Source organism: Amaranthus tricolor, chromosome 11, assembly GCF_026212465.1.
Source record: "Amaranthus tricolor cultivar Red isolate AtriRed21 chromosome 11, ASM2621246v1, whole genome shotgun sequence".
Classification (NCBI taxonomy): Eukaryota; Viridiplantae; Streptophyta; class Magnoliopsida; order Caryophyllales; family Amaranthaceae; genus Amaranthus; species Amaranthus tricolor.
The window spans coordinates 128925-147920 of record NC_080057.1 but is presented as its reverse complement, the minus strand read 5'-3'; the positions used below and the strand labels follow the sequence as shown (position 1 = coordinate 147920).

The 18996-nt window shown below is 31.9% G+C and overlaps 2 protein-coding genes across 7 annotated transcripts; one reads left to right on the top strand and one right to left on the bottom strand.

Annotated features, from left to right (window-relative positions):
* Positions 1–10712: 10712 nt before the first annotated feature.
* LOC130826943 (transcription factor E2FB-like) lies at positions 10713–17231 on the top strand. 6 transcript variants are annotated; one of them, XM_057692580.1, is made up of 14 exons: positions 10713–11341; positions 13107–13296; positions 13670–13726; positions 13812–13897; positions 13985–14073; positions 14183–14237; positions 14770–14822; positions 14906–14956; positions 15066–15114; positions 15235–15300; positions 15389–15465; positions 16225–16393; positions 16586–16652; positions 16776–17231. In XM_057692580.1, exons 1-14 carry the CDS (start codon positions 11159–11161, stop codon positions 16784–16786), a joined length of 1203 nt encoding a protein of 400 aa, XP_057548563.1. In that variant the 5' UTR covers positions 10713–11158; the 3' UTR covers positions 16787–17231. The 6 variants fall into 6 exon arrangements, with proteins under 6 accessions (XP_057548563.1, XP_057548562.1, XP_057548564.1 ...); XM_057692579.1 differs by having other exon boundaries at positions 16747–17231; XM_057692578.1 differs by having other exon boundaries at positions 10761–11341; positions 13812–14073.
* Positions 17232–17367: 136 nt separating this feature from the next.
* Positions 17368–18479, bottom strand: LOC130826944 (uncharacterized). Its single transcript, XM_057692582.1, has 3 exons — positions 18061–18479; positions 17760–17966; positions 17368–17657 (listed from the first exon to the last, which is right to left on the bottom strand). The coding sequence occupies exons 1-3, from the start codon at positions 18316–18318 to the stop codon at positions 17499–17501; spliced, it is 624 nt and encodes a 207-aa protein (XP_057548565.1). The 5' UTR covers positions 18319–18479; the 3' UTR covers positions 17368–17498.
* Between the last annotated feature and the right edge of the window lie 517 nt (positions 18480–18996).

Below are 18996 nucleotides of genomic sequence, written 5' to 3'. Positions count from 1 at the left end.
TCTTTAAGTATATTCCTACGTCTTCAAACTTAAATATATACCTCTTATTAAATGTATATCAAATATGATTTTAAATTGACTTAAACAATTAAATGTAATTACTTAATTTATTTGTTTAATCAATATGTGTTTTGAATTATCATCATTCAAGAGAATTAAGTAAATTCACTTACTTTCCAAATACAACTTAATATAGTAGGGTATTAAGGTTCGTATCCACAGAGAGATGGGGTTTGAGAAGGTTTAGTATGATATGTGCTTTAGCAGATGAAATTGAAAACAATCAATAACACAAAGCAAAGGGGGGTTTTGCTTTGTTTTTCTGAAATAAAATAACTTGAATGAACTAAGGGAAATCTATAACAATGGTGTTTTCTAAAAATAAATGGAAAGGATATCTTGAGTTAAGTTGATTGTATACTTCTTGTTCCTCATTGATCATTGAATACTTTACTTAAGAAATTCACTTTTGACTACCTATTGTGAAGATGATTATACTTCTATTCTCCTTAAGTGTAGCTAAACATCAAAATCAGTTTGAATGTAAAGCTCTTACTATTAGTTAATTCACTCCAATCAGGGAATAAATTCAATCCAACAATAGCTTTAAGAAAAGAGAATCAATAGGTTTGCTAAAACTATTCAAGCAAATAGTTTTCAATCAAAATGAAAAGTTCACTTAGATTCTAATCATTCATAATCTGCATTCACAATTAGAACTAGTTGCTACAATTAACCCAAGCACAAAACTAACTGATTTTACAAATAGATTTAGCATGAATGAATATTGCAATAACAAGAACAATAGTTGATTTCCAATTCAAACAACATTCATAAGATTATAATAAGAACTATTCAATAATCAAAAGCATATTAAGTAGAGGAATTCTTACAATGAGTAATTAGAAGTTTCCAATCAACCTTCCTCAAGAAATGAAAATTTAAGCTTGAAGCTCCATAACCATGGAAAAATATAAATGAAGAAGAAGAAATATTTAAATGAAAAATTACAAGATGATCCCATTCCTAAGCTTTCTTGCCTATTTATAAAGATTTGATGAAACTTCTTGCCATTGGATTTGCTCATCATTCCTCTTTGCAAGTCGCCTCCCAAACCCCTCTAAGCATCCAATTGAAAATGAAAGCCGAAATGGGAAAAGTGAAATAGCCGCCCAGCCTACAGACTGAACTCCGCACACCGTGTAAAACTCCGCGTGCCGCGCACGCGCGAGCCGCGTAAAACTCTGCGGGCCGCGCATCTCAGTCTGATCCGATTCTTTACTTGCTTCTTCTTCTTTGCTTGAAATGATATATTTACATAATGACCTTCTTAATAAGACTAGGATTATCATCTTTGAGAATTACATCAATAAAACTATTCTATAAAGTAATTTCTCTAATTATTATATAGTTAAATCTAAATTTTACTTAATAAAATCGAAATTGAACTAGAAAAATACACAAAACAAAGTATTATTAATATGACAATTGTTTACGATTCTATCCAATTAAACACAATAATATATACCAAAAAGTGTTGTGTGCTAACTTTCGTGCAAAACAAAAGTAATCCCAAAAGAATTTATCAACCAAAAGAATTTTACGCTTCAAAAAGAAATGGCAATCTCATGAAAAACATACAAAGAATCCTTGAAATACTTGTGCCTAGTTATTTCTTCCTTCTTGCACGAATAGAGAGCTTCAGCACGTACTTGAACTAGAGATGTTGGTATTCTTTCTTCCTCTCTTTTCTATTATCTCTCAATTTTTTTTTGTTGATAACTGAAACAGCCCAAACCAGCGTAAACAATATAATAATATTGTCTACAAAGCACAGCGGAAGACTTATAGAAGTCTGGGCTAAATCCGACCTGTGGCTCGATAGCCACAGCAACCAATATCAGAGTATTTAAAAACTTTACAAAACTGTAATACAATTACTTACAACCCAGTTATAAACTAAATTAATACATTATAAAATATCTATTTTTTTTATTTTAAGAGACATGATTTGTCAAAATGTCATTATAAGTTAACCTTCCGAAAACGATGTCCTCGCTATCGCAACACATGACACATAAATGAACAGCACATCAGTCTGCACTAAAGATGGCAACCTGAAAGTGGATCTACCTCCTGTAAGAGATAGACCCTATAAAAAAAACTGTCAACAATTGCATTGTTGAGTATCCAACAAACTACTACATTTGTATACAAGTCATTAACAAACATTTCCAAATCAAATTCCTTGTTCACTTGGTAATCATTTATAAACATTATTTTATCCAAATCAAAACTCTTTTAAAAGACCGTTTGGTATCGACATAAATACGGCGATGAACCTTTAGTTCATAACGAATCAAAACACGGCTATAACTTTACAAGTTAATAGCGTAAATCAAAATGCGGCTATTACTTTACAAGTCAATAGCGAAACAATACGCCAAATGACAAATAAGATATCATTTGCAAAACAAACAAAACTTTATGTACCAAACGTATTTATTCAAAACTCTTATTTAATCAATAATTTAACAACACTTAAAACGTGGGAATATATGGACCGTCAGGAAGTAGGCTTGATCTAAATCCTGAGAACACGGGTAATCGTCATCACCGAAAATACGGTTCTTGCAAGAACGAAACGGGATCGGGGGCTCGAGACCGATCCGAATAACCATTACCTATTATCAAGCTATAGGATTTCACAATAATCAGGATATAAATATTCGTTGCCAATTCCCAAAAAAGGACATTTTTCAATGCCGAACATTTCAATATAAAACAAAACAATAATTCAATTGATTTTCTCTGAAATCAACAATCATACCTCATTTTCATAATACAATATTTCAAGATTCGTATTTTATAAGTTAGTAACATACAAAACATGCTTTTGTAATCTCTTTAAATGAATACAATATTTAAAAGCTCATATATAAAAACATATGCACATTCAAAACAATAATTTAATAAGGACCAGGAGCAAGGTCAAACAAGGTCAAAATCCACAGTTTCAAACACCAAACGATTTTGCTCAAATAACAATAGTAGTAATATCACACCTTATAAAACATAACTTGAACTTTGAAATACTTGAATTAAATTTAAAAGATAGGATAGTAGTTTGCTTGTAGATTACCTTTCTACGCCATGAATAACAATCAATAATTAAAATACCAATCAATTCATATGTTCCCAAATTTATACTTGAACCAAACACTCATATTATTCAAATAAGATCCATAACCCAACAATACCAATCCATAAAGGGAAAACAATAAACCTAAGTTTATCTCAATTACTCAATAAATAACCTTAAACCTCCAATTTATTTTATACTTCCTAATCCCACATAATAAATTCCATTTTAGTACCATAACAGGACAATTGTTAGTAATTTGATCGTAACTCTCTCATACAAACTCATCTTGGGGCGATTCAAGTGCCTACGTAATCGCGACGCGAAGCTCTACAAATATTATGAAGACACTAGAACCCAAAAACAATCAAAACTATCCCAAAATAGCCAAAACAGAAGGTTCAGTATTGATTTTCATGACAGCCTGCTGGTATGTCATTGTTTTGAACATAACTCTCTCATACGAACTCACCTTGGAGCGATTCAAGTGCCCACGTGATCACGACTCAAAGCTCTACAAATCTCATGAAGACACCAAAACCCCAAAACGATTCTAACTATTTCAAAAACAGCAATACAAATTTGGACAGAACAAAACGGAACCTCATTGTCGATTTTTATGACAGTCTACTAGTATTTTGGACATAACTTCCTCATACGAACTCATCTCGAGGCGATTCAAGTGCCCACGCGACCGCGACTCAAAGCTCTACAAATATCAAGAAGACATAAGAACACAAAAACAATCAAAACCATCCCCAAAATAGCCAAAACAGAATGTTCAGATTATGAACTGAAATTTCAGAATCCCAAATACTCAATTTGATACTAGAAATCAAATAACCCAAATAACCATTACTAATCAACACTAGCAAGAACCCAATTACTAATTAAACTCATATACTCTAATTAAATTCAAGTTGATACCCAAATTGAATCCACGACCCAAATTGAATCCAACACCCAAATTGAATCCACATACTAAACTACCTTAAAACATTCAATTAATACTTAAATAGAATAGTTTGTGGATTACCTCAATCACTATTGAAGAACCTTTCAACTTTCAATCTTGAACTTCAATTCACTAATTTTTCCCAAATCAGAAACCCTAACTTGATTCTTCAATAAACCAAAACCAAAGAGGTGAGGAAGTGGCGGCAAAGGTGGTGCAGCAGCTCCGTTGACGGTGGAGGGAGGACGAGAACCGGCTGCTTCTGAACCGTGAGGGAGAGGAAATGAGGCAGTGTTGAGAGTTTGAAGGAATAAAAGATGAGGATGAAGAAAGAAATGGGGAAGGGGTGTGTCGGTTTATTTGTGGTAAAATAGGTTTTTATTTTTAGCTTTGACCCATTAAATTCTATTAAAGCCGTCTCCTCGTAAAACAATCTTATATAAGACATGCTGTAAGGGTATAATAGACGATTTATGAAATAAATAATATTTCGTAATTGGTAGTATGAATAAGGATTGCATTTAGAAATTTATTTTTCAATACTTTATTTAAATTTATTTTTATAAAGATAAGATAGTAATAAATTAATAAAATATAATCAAAATACACTTTTATCGAAGTATTCTTTATATAAATTTTATACATTAAATAAAATATACCTCTTTCTTGAAAATGTTAACAAATGAAATACTTGAGTCAATATTATCAAAATAATAATATTATTACTCGAATTAACTTACTTAAAAAAACCCAATCAGCTTAATAAACTTATAATTAAGCTTTATTAAATGTAGTCTATTTCAATAACAGCCAAACAAACCAACTTTTAACCATTTCATGCGAGAAAGTGTCAAAGACGTTTAAAAAACCTTAAAAATGCAACTTTGCACGTAAATTCAAGCATATGACTATTGTTTTCGATTCTAACCATTACAACACAATAATATATACCAAATAGTGTTGTGTGCCATTTTCGTGCCAAACAAACCAAGTTTGAACCACTTTATGCAAGAAAGTGGCAAAAACGTTTAAAAAAATCTTAAAAACGTAACTTTGCACGTAATTCAAACATATGGCTATTATTTTCGATTCTAACCAATTAAAAAAATATTATTTACCAAAAAAGTGTTGTGTGCCAAGTTTCGTGCCAAAAAAACCAAGTTAAAACAACTTTATGCGAGAAAGTGCCAAAAACGTTTAAAAAATCTTAAAAACGCAATTTTGCACGTAATTTCAAGCATATGGCTATTATTTTCGATTCTAAGCAATTTAACAAAATGATATTTACAAAAGAGTGTTGTCTGCCATATTTCGTGCCAAACAAACCAAGTTAAAACCACTTTACGCGAGAAAGTTCACCTTAAAAACGCAACTTTGTACGTAATTTCAAGCATATGGCTAGTGTTTTTGATTTAACAATTTCAATACAACAATTGTAACACCCTGATATTTTTCCGATATATTAAATGATTTACTAGTAATATTATTATTATTATTCTTTTTAGAAGAATATATTTTCTTTTTATTATTTATTTTGTTAGTGGGTTAGATCATGAGATTTCAACTTTTAAGGCAATTAAAACCATTTTAAGCCCAAACCTTTTTCCTAATCTATCTTTAATTTCAAAAAAAATAAAAAATAAAAGAGGGATTTGAATGGGTTGGCCGGCCATATGAAGGATTTGGGGGAAGATTATAACTTCCATTTTGGTAATTGAATGGTTAAGGCAATTATCACAATTAAATCCCATAATTCCTTAATTAATTCCTTACCTTACATGCTTTCATTTCAAAACCATTTGCAAGTAAAGAAAACACTCCCAAATGCTCTAATCCTCACGCCTAAATCACCCTTTGGTTCATCAATTTTGGTGTTTTGTTCTTGTGCAATTGTGAGTAATTCTTAACCTAGTTTTATTTTTTTTAAGTTTTAATTTAGATTTCTATGATTTTTTTATGTGTGTTATTTTATAGTTTATGATTTGTTCATGATTTAAAATTCATGTGTGAAAGTATGATGTATTTTCTATCTAAATTAATGTATGGTTTTTTAGGGTTTTAGATATGTTTACATGTGTGTGAAGAATTGTTTGATGGATGATTGAAAATATATATATATATATATATATATATATATATATATATATATATATATATATATATATATATATATATATATATATATATATATATATATATATATATATATATATATATATATATATATATATATATATATATATATATATATATATATATATATATATATATATATATATATATATATATATATATATATATATATATATATATATATATATATATATATATATATATATATAAATGGATGCTCATAGAAAAAAAAAATGTATCTGGTGTTAGAAATTTATTTTTTTTTTATTGATTAATAGAAGGAATTTATAGTGTTGGTAGAGAAAAAATACATATGTATATGTGATGTGTATGTGTGTATACATTTGTGTAAAAAGAATTATTTTTGAGGAAAAAAAAATAATTAATTAAAATTTATTTTGTAGATGATCATGAAAATTATGTAAATATTATTGTTTAGATTTAATAGGAAATAAAGCATTGAAATTTATATTTTTGTGATAAAAAAAAGAAATGACAAAATCCCGTAGGTTTTGGAAATGGTGAAAAAATGTGTTTTTGGAACATTTTTGGCTTTGAAATTAAGTTAAAAATACTTATACTATGTTATAAATTATGAAAATTGGTACCCGGGGGTTTTGACGCCTTCCGGACGCAACGGTGAAGTCGGATTTTCAGTTTGACAGTTTTAAGTTGAGTTTCTGGACAGATTATATAGGTTGTCCTGTTTTGTGCATTTACCATGTTATAGTATGTGATGGATGTTCATGTTGTGTGTAGTATTCTAGGTATGGGTGTAATTGTATATGTGTGTTATGGATGATTTGAGGAAAATGTGTATGTGTGCTTATTTCCCGAATACGATTGAACCTTGTAGGAAGTCGATTCGTGACTGGGAATTGATTAAGACGCTTGTGAGTTGGTTATCTTGCTTAAGGTATGTACACGCAGCGAATTTCGCATTTAGTTCGATGGTTCATATAATAATGGTGAACAAAAGTAAAGTATGGGTATATAGTACGAATAATGTTATCTTTCGAATAAATAATTTTTATACGTTGTTTTGATAAGCAGAGGTAGTATGACCTCAGTAACCTTAAAGTGGACATAGTATGACGTCAATAGGTGGAAATGAATTACTCGCGGTATATGGGGGCATTATGAGCCACCGCGGGGGTATGCATACTTAACCATAGGCACCGAAGTAAGGCGAGTGTCTATGGTAGAGACTTGCTTAGGGGTTATCTCCCCCTAATGTAATGTCTCACTTATGGAGATTGGAGTGTACCGACAGTATGGCTGGATTGTACAGCAGTATGGCTGACTAAACTTTACATGAAAATAATTATTCTTTATTAGTATGATCGAAGCGTACTGTTCTGTGAATTGACAGCTATTAAATTAAAACTTTCTCTTGTGTTATTATTTACTTAGTATGCGACGATTGCTGACGTGTACTTTTGGTCTTAACGATCCTGCGATGATGTTGTTTCCTATCTGGGCAATGACTAGCAGTAAGTTAAGTTGCAGGTTTGGGGAGTGAGGATTGACCCTTGAAGAAAAAATCATTAGGATATAGAAGTCTTGATAAGAACTTCTAATTAAGTTTAAAGAACATTTGGTTTTATGAGGCGATTTTCGTTCTCAAGTTGTAATAAGTAGATTTAACTTTTCGTGCTTATCCGCTGCTAAGAATATCTTATATCTAGTTGTTCATAATAACACTAATAGAACTCGATCCGCAAGCTTTCCTTAATTTCAAATCCGTTTTAACTGCCTTCTAACATCCCGGTTTGACTCGGATAATATTTATCTCGTTTTTAAAAGGGCCATCTTCTCTTTTCGTACGACCCGAGTTATTCTGAGATGTTACAACAATATGTACCAAAAAAGTGTTGTGTGCCAAGTTTCCTACCATACAAACCAAGTTTGAACCACTTTATGCGAGAAAGTGCCAAAAACGCTTAAAAACCGTTAAAAACCAACTTAGAACGTACATTCAAGCATATGACTATTGTTTTCGATTCTAACCATTTCAACACAATAATATATACCAAATAGTGTTGTGTGCCATGTTTCGTGCTAAATAAACCAAGTTTGTACCACTTTATGCGAGAAAGTGCCAAAAACGCTTAAAAACCTAAAAAAAGTAACTTTGCACGTAATTTCAAGCATATGGCTATTGTTTTCAATTCTAAAAATTTAAACACAATAATATTTATTAATAAGTTTTGTGAGCCAAGTTTCCTGATATACAAACCAAGTTTGAACCACTTTATGCGAGAAAATGCAAAAAACGCTAAAAAACCTTTAAAAAGTAACTTAGCGCGTAATTTTAAGTATATGACTATTGTTTTCAATTCTAACCATTTTAGCACACCAATATACACGAAATATTGTTGTGTGCCAAGTTTCATGCCAAACAAACCAAATTTGAACCACTTTATTCGCGAAAGTGCCAAAAACGCTTAAAAAGTCTTTAAAGAGCAACTTAGCACGTAATTTCAAACATATGGCTATTGTTTTCAATTCTAACCATTTCAACACAATAATGGATACGAAAAACTGTTGTGTGCCATATTTGGTGCAAAATAAACCAAGTTTGAACCACTTTATATGAGAAAGTGCCAAAAACGCTTAAAAAACTTTAAAAAAGCAACTTAGCGCGTAATTTCAAACATATGACTATTGTTTTCGATTCTAACCATTTCAACACAACAATATATACCAAATAGTGTTGTGTGTCAAGTTTCGTGCAAAGCAAACCAAGTTTGAAGCACTTTATGCAAGTAAGTGACAAAAACGCTTAAAAAACTTAAAAAACGCATCTTTGCACGTAATTTCTAGCGTATGGTTATTGTGTTTGATTGTAACCAATTCAACACAATAATATGTACCAAAAAGTGTTGTGTGCCATGTTTCGTGCCAAACTAAACAAGTTTGAACCACTTTAAACGAGAAAGTGTATAAAATGCTTAAAAAACTTTAAAAAGCAACTTAAGCATTTAATTTCAAGCATATGACTATTGTTTTCGATTCTAACCATTTAAAAAATCGTTTAAATATACTAAATAATACTGTGTGTCATTTTTCGTGCCAAACAAACCAAGTTTGTACCACTTTATGCGAGAAAGTGGAAAAAACTAACGTTTAAAAAACCTTAAAAACGCAACTTTGCACGTAATTTGAAGCATATGGCTATTATTTCCGATTCTAACCAATTAAAAAAAATAATATTTACCAGAAAGTGTTGTCTGCCATATTTCGTGCCAAACAAACTAAGTTAAAACAACTTTATGCGAGAAAGTGCACCTTAAAAACGCAACTTTGCATGTAATTTCAAGCATATGGCTAGTGTTTTCAATATTAACAATTTCAATACAATAATATGTACCAAAAAGTGTTTTGTGAAAAGTTTTCTGCCATACAAACCAAGGTTGAACTACTTTATGCGAGAAAGTGCAAAAAACGCTTAAAAAACCGTAAAACAGCAACTTAGCACGCACATTCAAGCATATGACAATTGTTTTCGATTCTCACCATTTCAACACAATTATATATATTAAATAGTGTTGTGTGCCATGTTACATGCCAAATTAACCAAGTTTATACCACTTTATGCGAGAAAGTGCCAAAAACGCTTTAAAAACCTAAAAAACGCAACTTTGTACGTAATTTCAAACATATGGCTAATGTTTTTGATTCTACAATTTAAAAACAATAATATTTATCAAAAAGTGTTGTGTGCCAAGTTTACTGCTATACAAACCAAGTTTGAACAACTTTATACGAGAAAATGCAAAAACCGCTTAAAAACTCTTAAAAAAGAAACTTAGCGCGTAATTTAAAGCATATAACTATTGTTTTGTATTCTAACAATTTCAACACAACAATATATACCAAATAGTGTTGTGTGTCATGTTTCGTGCCAAACAAACCAAATTTGAACCATTTTATACGAAAAAGTATCAAAAACGCTTAAAAATCATTAAAAAGTACAAAATCAATGGAATAAATTATAATATAAAATGATCTCAATTGATTTGAACATTATTAATAGTATAACTAGTATAAAATCTCGTGTAATACACAAATTTCTTAGTAATATATATTTATATATAACTTTAAAAAATATAATTATAATCACATTATACTAAATGTGAAGTATTAATAATTAAGATATATATATGACATTGTTTATATTATTTTATTCATCAAAAGTTTTTAGCTCATTAGTTTTATAAAATATATAGAATATTTGGTTTATAAAGATTGTAAGTTTAGTATGAAATATATTTCAATCAATGATTTATTTCATATAGGTCATTCTAAGCAAGAATCATTCAATTCAATATGTTTTTATAAATTTTATGTTATTCTGTTTTAATTAATTTTTAGAACTATAAATAACAGCTTGATTAAATTTTTTTGTAGCCAAAGATATAACATGTAATTTTGCAGTATTTTTATTAAATTATATTGTACAATAAAAAAAAATGGGAAAGGGGAGAGGGGAAGGGATAGAACTATAGAAGGGAAAGCCGGAAAGGGAAGGTTAGTAAATTGACTGTTTCTACTAGTAGTTCCCTCCAACAATCAACATAATCTTTATTTCTCAACCAAATTCCTAAACTCCCTCGTATTTTCCTTTTATACTTTTATCTCTCTTCTTGTTGTTCTTCCTCTTTGTTCTCCAATTTCATACAACTACCCTACACTGCCTCTTTCATCAATCTTCAATTTCCTCCAGATCTCCGATCTTCTATTATCTTTCGTTTTAGTAGATTTCTCTTTCTCTAATTTTAATTCCCATTGATTATTTCATAAACCCTTCCTCCCTATTCCCTTTTTCCTATTTAACTATTTACTATAAACCGTTACTCTTCTTAGCTTGGATCGCTTTAAAGTTCAAATCTTAGGTAGGGAGGCAGGGAGAGAGACAAAGAGAGATGTCAACTCCTAAATCTACCACTCCTCAATCGCAGCAGCAACAGAAGCAGCATCAGCTTCCATTAACACCGATGAAGCCGCCGTTTGTTCAGGCTCCGCCTGCCGATTATCATCACTTATCCCACTATAATTGTATTCTACCTCTTCATCCTCATCCCGAAGTTATTCTCGTTAAAACCCCTGTTAGTTTCTTTTTCCTTTTCTTTTCTTTTTTTATTCATTTTATTTTTCCCTCTTTTTTTTTTTTGATTTAATTTAATGAGGTTTCTTAATTGACTACTTCCTTTCTTATTCCAACAACTAATTGAGTTTCCGAATGAACTCGCATCTCATTATCTGTTGAGTTTTTCCTTTTTCTTTCTATCATTGATTCAACATTGTACTCAGGGTTTCTTCTGATTTTATGTTTTATCACAATTCTTGTATGAAATTATCCTTCCCCAACTAATATTGATATGCACTGCATCTTCATACCCCACCCATTCTGTTTCAATTTCAATTAGCCCATTTTATTTTCTTTTCCAATTACTACTTGCTACTTGCTTATCTTAGTTGTCGTCAAGGGGGTACTAAACTACTGATTGATTAGGGTCCAGGGATTTTAATGTTTCTAGTGTTTCTCAGCTGGATTTCCTAATAATTCTTTCACATCTTCTCTATAATGCTTGCTTTTTGGTGATATAAAACAAGGTTGCTGCTTTCACAATATACATAAGTTAATTGATAAGTGGCCAACTTTCTTTTCGAAATTCCACTGTTAACTGCGGTTCAGTTGTGGCATCTGTGGCACCAAGTGCTGCTGTTGACTGCCAATTCATGATTTTCTTAACAAATACATCTTCTCATTATAGTGCCACATCGTATCCTAATACATTTTTATGTGTCTTTTACCATTTTGGAGCAGTGTGATAGACAAATTCCATACACTGTTGATCTGAACCGTAAACTTCTAGTTGACATTTTAACATCAAATACATTGAACTTTTAGGGTTGCATTTATATACTCATGTTAGTTGTTTTATAAATGCAACATGACCGAGATTATGATCACTGTGTACGCTCTTTCAATATGATCCTGTGCTGTAGTTGTCCTCATATCTTTCTATTTATTTTTCTTTTTAATAGTCCTGTTAAAGTTGATCTTCATTCTACAAAATTATTGACCATCTCCTTATTGATATTCTTTTATGTAGGTCAGTTTCACAGTATATCCAATTGGCATAAGACAATTATCTTTATAGCTATTGTTCCTCGGAGTAAAGTAGAAATATGTCATGCAGATTCCACTTTGATTTGTTTGATTTATTAATTGATTGCATATTTTTAAGATCAACTCTTTGGAATTGTTGTTTTTGATTCGATGCAAAATTAAATTTTCTAAAATGTGATTTACTTCCTTGTTTTCTCATTTTGATTTGCACATCCATCACCTATTGTCCTAATTACATTTCTTTCCTTCTTTCTTTTACTTTGAGTAGGCCTAGCATTAACTAGGTACATTTCAACCTTTTGGTTGATCTATAAGCAAATCACTACTTGTATTAATAAAATAATGTGAACACTTGTGGTATGTTTTTGTGTGTCATTATGAATGTTTTTAATGATTCCTAGATTTACTAGGTAATTAGCTAAATGGTGGACGCACATCTATTACTTTCCAACATTTTCTGTGAAACTTATTTGTTGTTTTGGTGATTTCTTTTGGTATTTTTGTGTCATCTCAATAGTTTTAAATTTTCCTTTTGTAATTGTAGACATAATTTTGTTTCTTCATTTGCTAATTTGGATTAACGAAGTGAATGGAGAAAGAAAATCCAATGGATGACCATTGAGATTGATTTATTTTTTGATGTAGCCAATGCCAACCTCAATTTTTAGGGAGTTCGGATTTGGAATTGTTGATGTTGATTTCCTAACATTTGATTCATGCAATTTTTTGGTTATCAGCCAATGAAGTGGAAGAGTGATATATCCGAATTTGATACCGAGTCTAGTGATTTGACAACCAGTCCAGTGAATACTGGAGTAGTAGACAGGCCTCTCCAGACCCCTGTATCTGGTAAGGGTGGCAAGGGAAGAGGATCAAGGGTTACCAAGGTCAACAGAGCGGGGCCTCAGACTCCCATGTCAAATATTGGTAAGTGTTGAAGCTTGATGCTTTTCATGTATGGTAGTCTTTGCTGATATTTTTTTGTGGGTGGGGAGGGAAACGAGACTCTCAAGTCCGATGTCAAGTCAATTGTTGCAGTGTAAAAGCTTGAAGGCTTCTATTTATGGTAGTCTTTATTATTTTTTAATTTTTTTTTTTGTATGTGGAGGAGTCATTTTTATGTGGTGGTGGCATCACATCATAATAGCCAAATTTGATTCATATGATGGGGTTTCAATGTGATTAGTCTCTGCTCCAAGATAACAACTAAGGTTTTAAAGACAATTTTATCATAAATTATTAATAAAAAGGGATAATATTTATAGTATCTTGAATCGTAGTTGACAACATCAACTTGTAGGTTCTGCAGGTGACAATATCACTCCAGTTGGTTCTTGTCGCTATGATAGCTCCCTTGGTAATTGCATTCTCCATATTCAGCTGCGTATGGTTTTAGCTTTGTTACTTGGCTGATGATACTATTTTTTTTTTTTTTGATCAAGGACTTTTGACAAAGAAGTTTATTAAATTGATCAGACATGCAGAAGACGGTATTCTTGATTTAAACAAAGCTGCTAATTTTTTGGAGGTCATTTTTTCCGTAACATTTGTTTTGTTTTGGCTCTTCCTATTCTCTTCCATAAGTGATTACCATAATTTTTTTCGTGTGCTTCAGGTGCAAAAGAGGCGTATTTATGATATTACCAATGTTCTAGAGGGCATTGGTCTTGTAGAAAAGAAGTTGAAGAATAGGATACAATGGAAGTATGTATTTTTGTGTGCGTGTGTGTGAGAAATTGTTTTATTTTTACTTGCGCTTATTATTATTTAAATCTTCTCTTCCTTGATGTCATAAAATATGTGAATCGTTCAGGGGACTTGATGTCTCAAGGCCAGGTGATGTTGATGATAGTGCCATTACTCTACAGGTATGCTAACAGAACTTAAATGGTGGTGACTTTTTTTTCGTCCTTATTGTTTTGCTTGCATCAGCCAAAGAGTCCCCTGTTTCGAGAAAGAAAATAAAAGTTTCTGCAACATGTAGGACCGAGTGAAGTTGAAGCTAATTCCGCAAGCCTGCATCTTACCCCATAAGCATGACCCTTAAACATATAATAAAGATAAATAAGATGCATATCATACAGTAAAAATAACAATTAAAAAATAAAAATACAAACAATAATAATAAAAAAAATAATAGAAACGAGTAAAAGCTAGAAAACAAGAACACCAACAGGTAAACTAAGGGAGCATCGGTAGTCTAAAATATAAATAAAGCTTCTTCAACTACCCCTATCCCTAGTCAAGTCCTTAGAGATATAAAACTTATGCAAGTCAATTTTTTTTTTTGCGTCTCCCAAGTTCTTGCAGCAATGTAGAAATACCTTGTGCTCTTCACTTTCATTTGCATCTTTTTGTCATCTATCTTTGATGTTACATGTCATCTTTTTTGTGCTGCAGGGAGATATTGAAAACCTTTCATTGGAAGAACGCAGATTGGATGAACAAATAAGGTCATTTTGTTAAGAATTTTCTTTAAAAGCCTTCATGTTGGTTCACCTATTTTCTGTAGCACTAATGCTTCAATTTATTGCAGAGAAATGCAAGAAAGATTGAGGGAAATGAGTGAAGATGAAAACTATCAGAAGTAATATATTCTCCACCTTAGTTCTCGGCTTTTCATTATCTATTTAGAGTGCAAGTTTTCTGGAACTCTCGAGTCTAACTTGTCACCATTTGTATATGACATAATCTAGGTGGCTCTTTATTACCGAAGAAGACATAAAGGGCTCACCTTGTTTTCAGGTTTGTTGTCTCGTGTTATTCTCTCTCTTGCTATTTTGATGGCTTTGATAATTTCGCTGGATTCTTCCTCAATTTTGAGAACTTGCTAATTTTATAAATTGGATTTGTGGCTGATGATAGAACGAAACCTTGATAGCCATCAAAGCTCCACATGGAACAACTTTAGAGGTTCCAGATCCAGATGAGGCAAGTGCAATGAGGTAACATGTTATTTTTTAAATTGGAATCATTTTCTCATCTGAAGTACCATTTTCCTGTGTGTTTAATTTATTAGGCTCTTGATTATCCTCAAAGACGATACAAAATAGTTCTGAGGAGCACAATGGGACCCATTGATGTTTATCTAGTAAGGTATGCTTTCCTATGCTGTTTTTTTAACTTATGCTTCTGGCCTATATTTGGTACTCAATATTAACACTATGGATAATAATTTTAAAGTGAAAAAAAGGATGGAAGGGGAAGGAAAGGAAGGGTAGAGAAATAGAAAAAAAATAGTTCTTGTTTGTGTAGGAGAGAATGGAAGGGAAAGGGAGGGAGATTAGAGTTATCCCTTCAAATATTTTCAACTTTAGAGAGATTGGAACCTTAACAAAAAGTATCCATCAAATCCTTCTAATTCCTTACCCTCTAAATTCCTTCCCTCCCATTTTTTCTATCTAAACAAGGGATTCTTCCTCCCTCCAAATCCTTCCCTGTCCTTTCCCTCCATTTCCTTCCATCCAAACACACCTTATGTGTGCAATCTGTTCAGAATCATTTTTAGTAGTGTTAGCAGGAAGTGCTTATCAAATGAACCGAAAAAAGTCATTGAGGATGAAGGAAATATAAAAATGTAATTTCCTCATTTTTGAATAAATTGGGGCATTGAAATGTTGGTGTGTCTTTTTTTAGAATTCTATAACATGTGATTTTCCTTGCCGTTGTAGCTTTTAGTTACAAAGTTTTGACAAACGTGCAAAGTTGCAAGCATTATGTGTAACTAGACTTTCAATGCTAGATCTTGGCTTTTCATTTTTTTCTTTCATATCCTCTATGCTCTTTGTTTTCTCTTTATTTCCTGCGCTGTTAGTCTCCTCTTCTCTCAACCCATTCTGGTTTCCCTTTCTCTAGTCAATTTGAAGAGAAGTTTGAAGAAATCAGTGATGCTGAGCCTGCCCCAAGTATACCAAGTACCTCAGGTAATAACGATCACGCTGCCGCTGAGGAGGAAATATGTCCAGATGCCAATTCTCAGCAGGATTTCGTGAGTGGCATCATGAAGATAGTGCCAGAAGTTGATGTAAGTTTGATTTGTGAGCTCACTATCTTGCCTTGAAAAATAAGATAAAAATCATTTCTGCATCTTGATTTTTTTTTTCTTCATTTAACGCTTATGATATCTTGAAAAAGGTTTGTTTAAAAGAATTATTGCTGAGATTGTATACATTGAATATTTGAATTAACGCTTTTATGTCCCATACTTCCTCTGCAGAGTGATGCGGATTACTGGTTGCTTTCAGAAGGTGATTTTAGCATTACTGACATGTGGAGAACGGAATGTATCCTTTTTAACTTTCTTTACTTATGTTAATTTATAAACCAGTTCAAAAATCATTTGGAAACAAGGCATGTGATTCCCTAACTTTACGGAAGCTGGGGTTGAATGGAATAATTGATTACAGACTATCCATGAAGATTATGATGTGGCCAATATAGGCAGCATACAGCCGCAAAGCCCACCACCAGCTGCAACAGATGTGCCTCCAGCTAACACGCCTGGTATAGTTGATTGAATTAGGAGCTGTAAGAGACTTGCCAATGTCAATGCTAATGCCAATGCTGTCCATCTTGATCACTGTTACCAGGACTGAACTGAGCTTCCGAGCTTTTCTATTCAAACCTAGAAACTGTGAATGCACCTAGAAACTGTGAATGCACTTACTTTTAGGATGTTGCAACATGATCTGTATCACAGATCAGTGCATAAAGTACGTTAATAAGAAGAGATTGTTCATGATGAATTGTACAGCGGCAACAACAATGCCAAGCCGCAATCCCAGAATAAGGTTCATGGGTTCTACATGGGTTTTAGAACCCATGACTTTGAGTTGTACAGCCAGCCTGTAAGAAAATCGCAAAGTCTGGGGTGGAGGCATCTTTACTCTTTAGAGGTTAGTCTACTCGTCCATTGGTTTTGGTTAGAAATTAGAATAGAGGAAGTAGATTGTCATGTACTTTAATTTTTATATTTGGATGTAGTAGTAAATTCTTAGATTGTTAGCACTTAACTATTTATTTTCATTTCGAAAATTGGAAAATCCAAATAGTAAGCATCAACAAAAAAGTGTATAGATACTATTACAAATACAAAGATGAAGACAAGTTGAATGATGCGCTCAAAGTGATCAATTATCTTTGTCTACTTTTTTACCAATCCAGGAAGCGACTACTGGAGTTAAAGCCACTGTAGGCGGAAATCTGATTGGGGACGCCGCTTTGTGAGCTGCATACGCCAGTGCAAATGTCCCTACTTTTTCTCCGGTCTCATTTGTTGCTATTCCTACCTGGTTTTTTTTTTTTTTTTTTTTTTAAAAAAAAAAAAAATTAAAATTATATGTTACTTGATTTAGAAAAGATTTAGGAGTATAAGAAATACGAAAGTAAACCTTTTGTAACAAAGCAGAGACATCAACTCCAGCATTGATAAGAGCATAGCATAATGTAAAGGAAATCAAGGACAATGTTATGGATGTTGCCAAGTATGCCCCTCCATATTTAGCCAGCAGGTCTTTAGCTTGTTCTCCTTTTGTTTTTTGTTTCAGAGGAGTTCCTTTTTCATCAATTAAATCTTGGTCTTGTTTTGAGCTCAAAATCTGGGGTTCATCAAAAGAAATGAACATGAAAAAGGGAAATTGAAATAACCTTACAAATTCCTTGGTAATAACATGAAAAAGTAATGAAAATAACCTTCCAGAGCCCAGCTTCAAGTCCATATTTCTTGGTAATATCCTCAGGGGAAGAAGACTCCTTGCTTTTATCTTGAACTGCTCTTACTTGAACAGAAACTCCATTTCTGTTGGAATAAGAAAGTGGTTTATTGAAGAATATGAATCTGCAATTGAAAAGTGTATGTCTAGTTCTAGTACCAGTACCAGTAATAGTAATAGTATGAATGAAAAGAGGAGATGAAGAGGAGAGAGAAAGAGCAGAAGAAGGTGTACTCATGTTGGTGTCTCACTCCTGTCCACCCATAACAACACAGCTTTCAGCTATTCATTCACAATTTACAATGAGGATTTAGGAAAGCCCAAAAATTTTTGGGTACACGCTATTCTACCACGTTTCTCATCCTTCATCCACCTACTTAAAACAATATTCATACAAGTAATTCTTGTACACAAATTCTTATGAGCGAGGGTCATTTTGAAAGACTACTTCTAATTAGGCCAATTTATTATATATTTTTTAAAATATAATAGATATTAAAAATAATGTAAGTAGACATTAAGATATTGAAAATAGGCATCAAGGATAAGATAAATAAGCATTAAGGATAATGTATGTATGCATTAAGAATATGGAAAGTAAACATTAATTTTTAATGGGTTGGGCTTGAGATACGTATCTCAAGAGACGGTCACTCAAGAGACTAGCTGAATTAGATATAAGTATAAAAATATTCACGAAATTTTTAGGAAAAATTAACTAGAATAATCAAACCTATTCATGATTTTCCTACAATAATTTCACCTATTGATTAATCATGAATAATCTCAACCTTAAGAGGTATTTTCCTAGAGTAAACTCGGTAACCGAGTGACTTAGTATAGCAAGTTTCGTTTTTTTTTAAAAAAATAAATTATAATAAATACTTGAAAAAATTTTTAAAAAATGTTCAAAAAA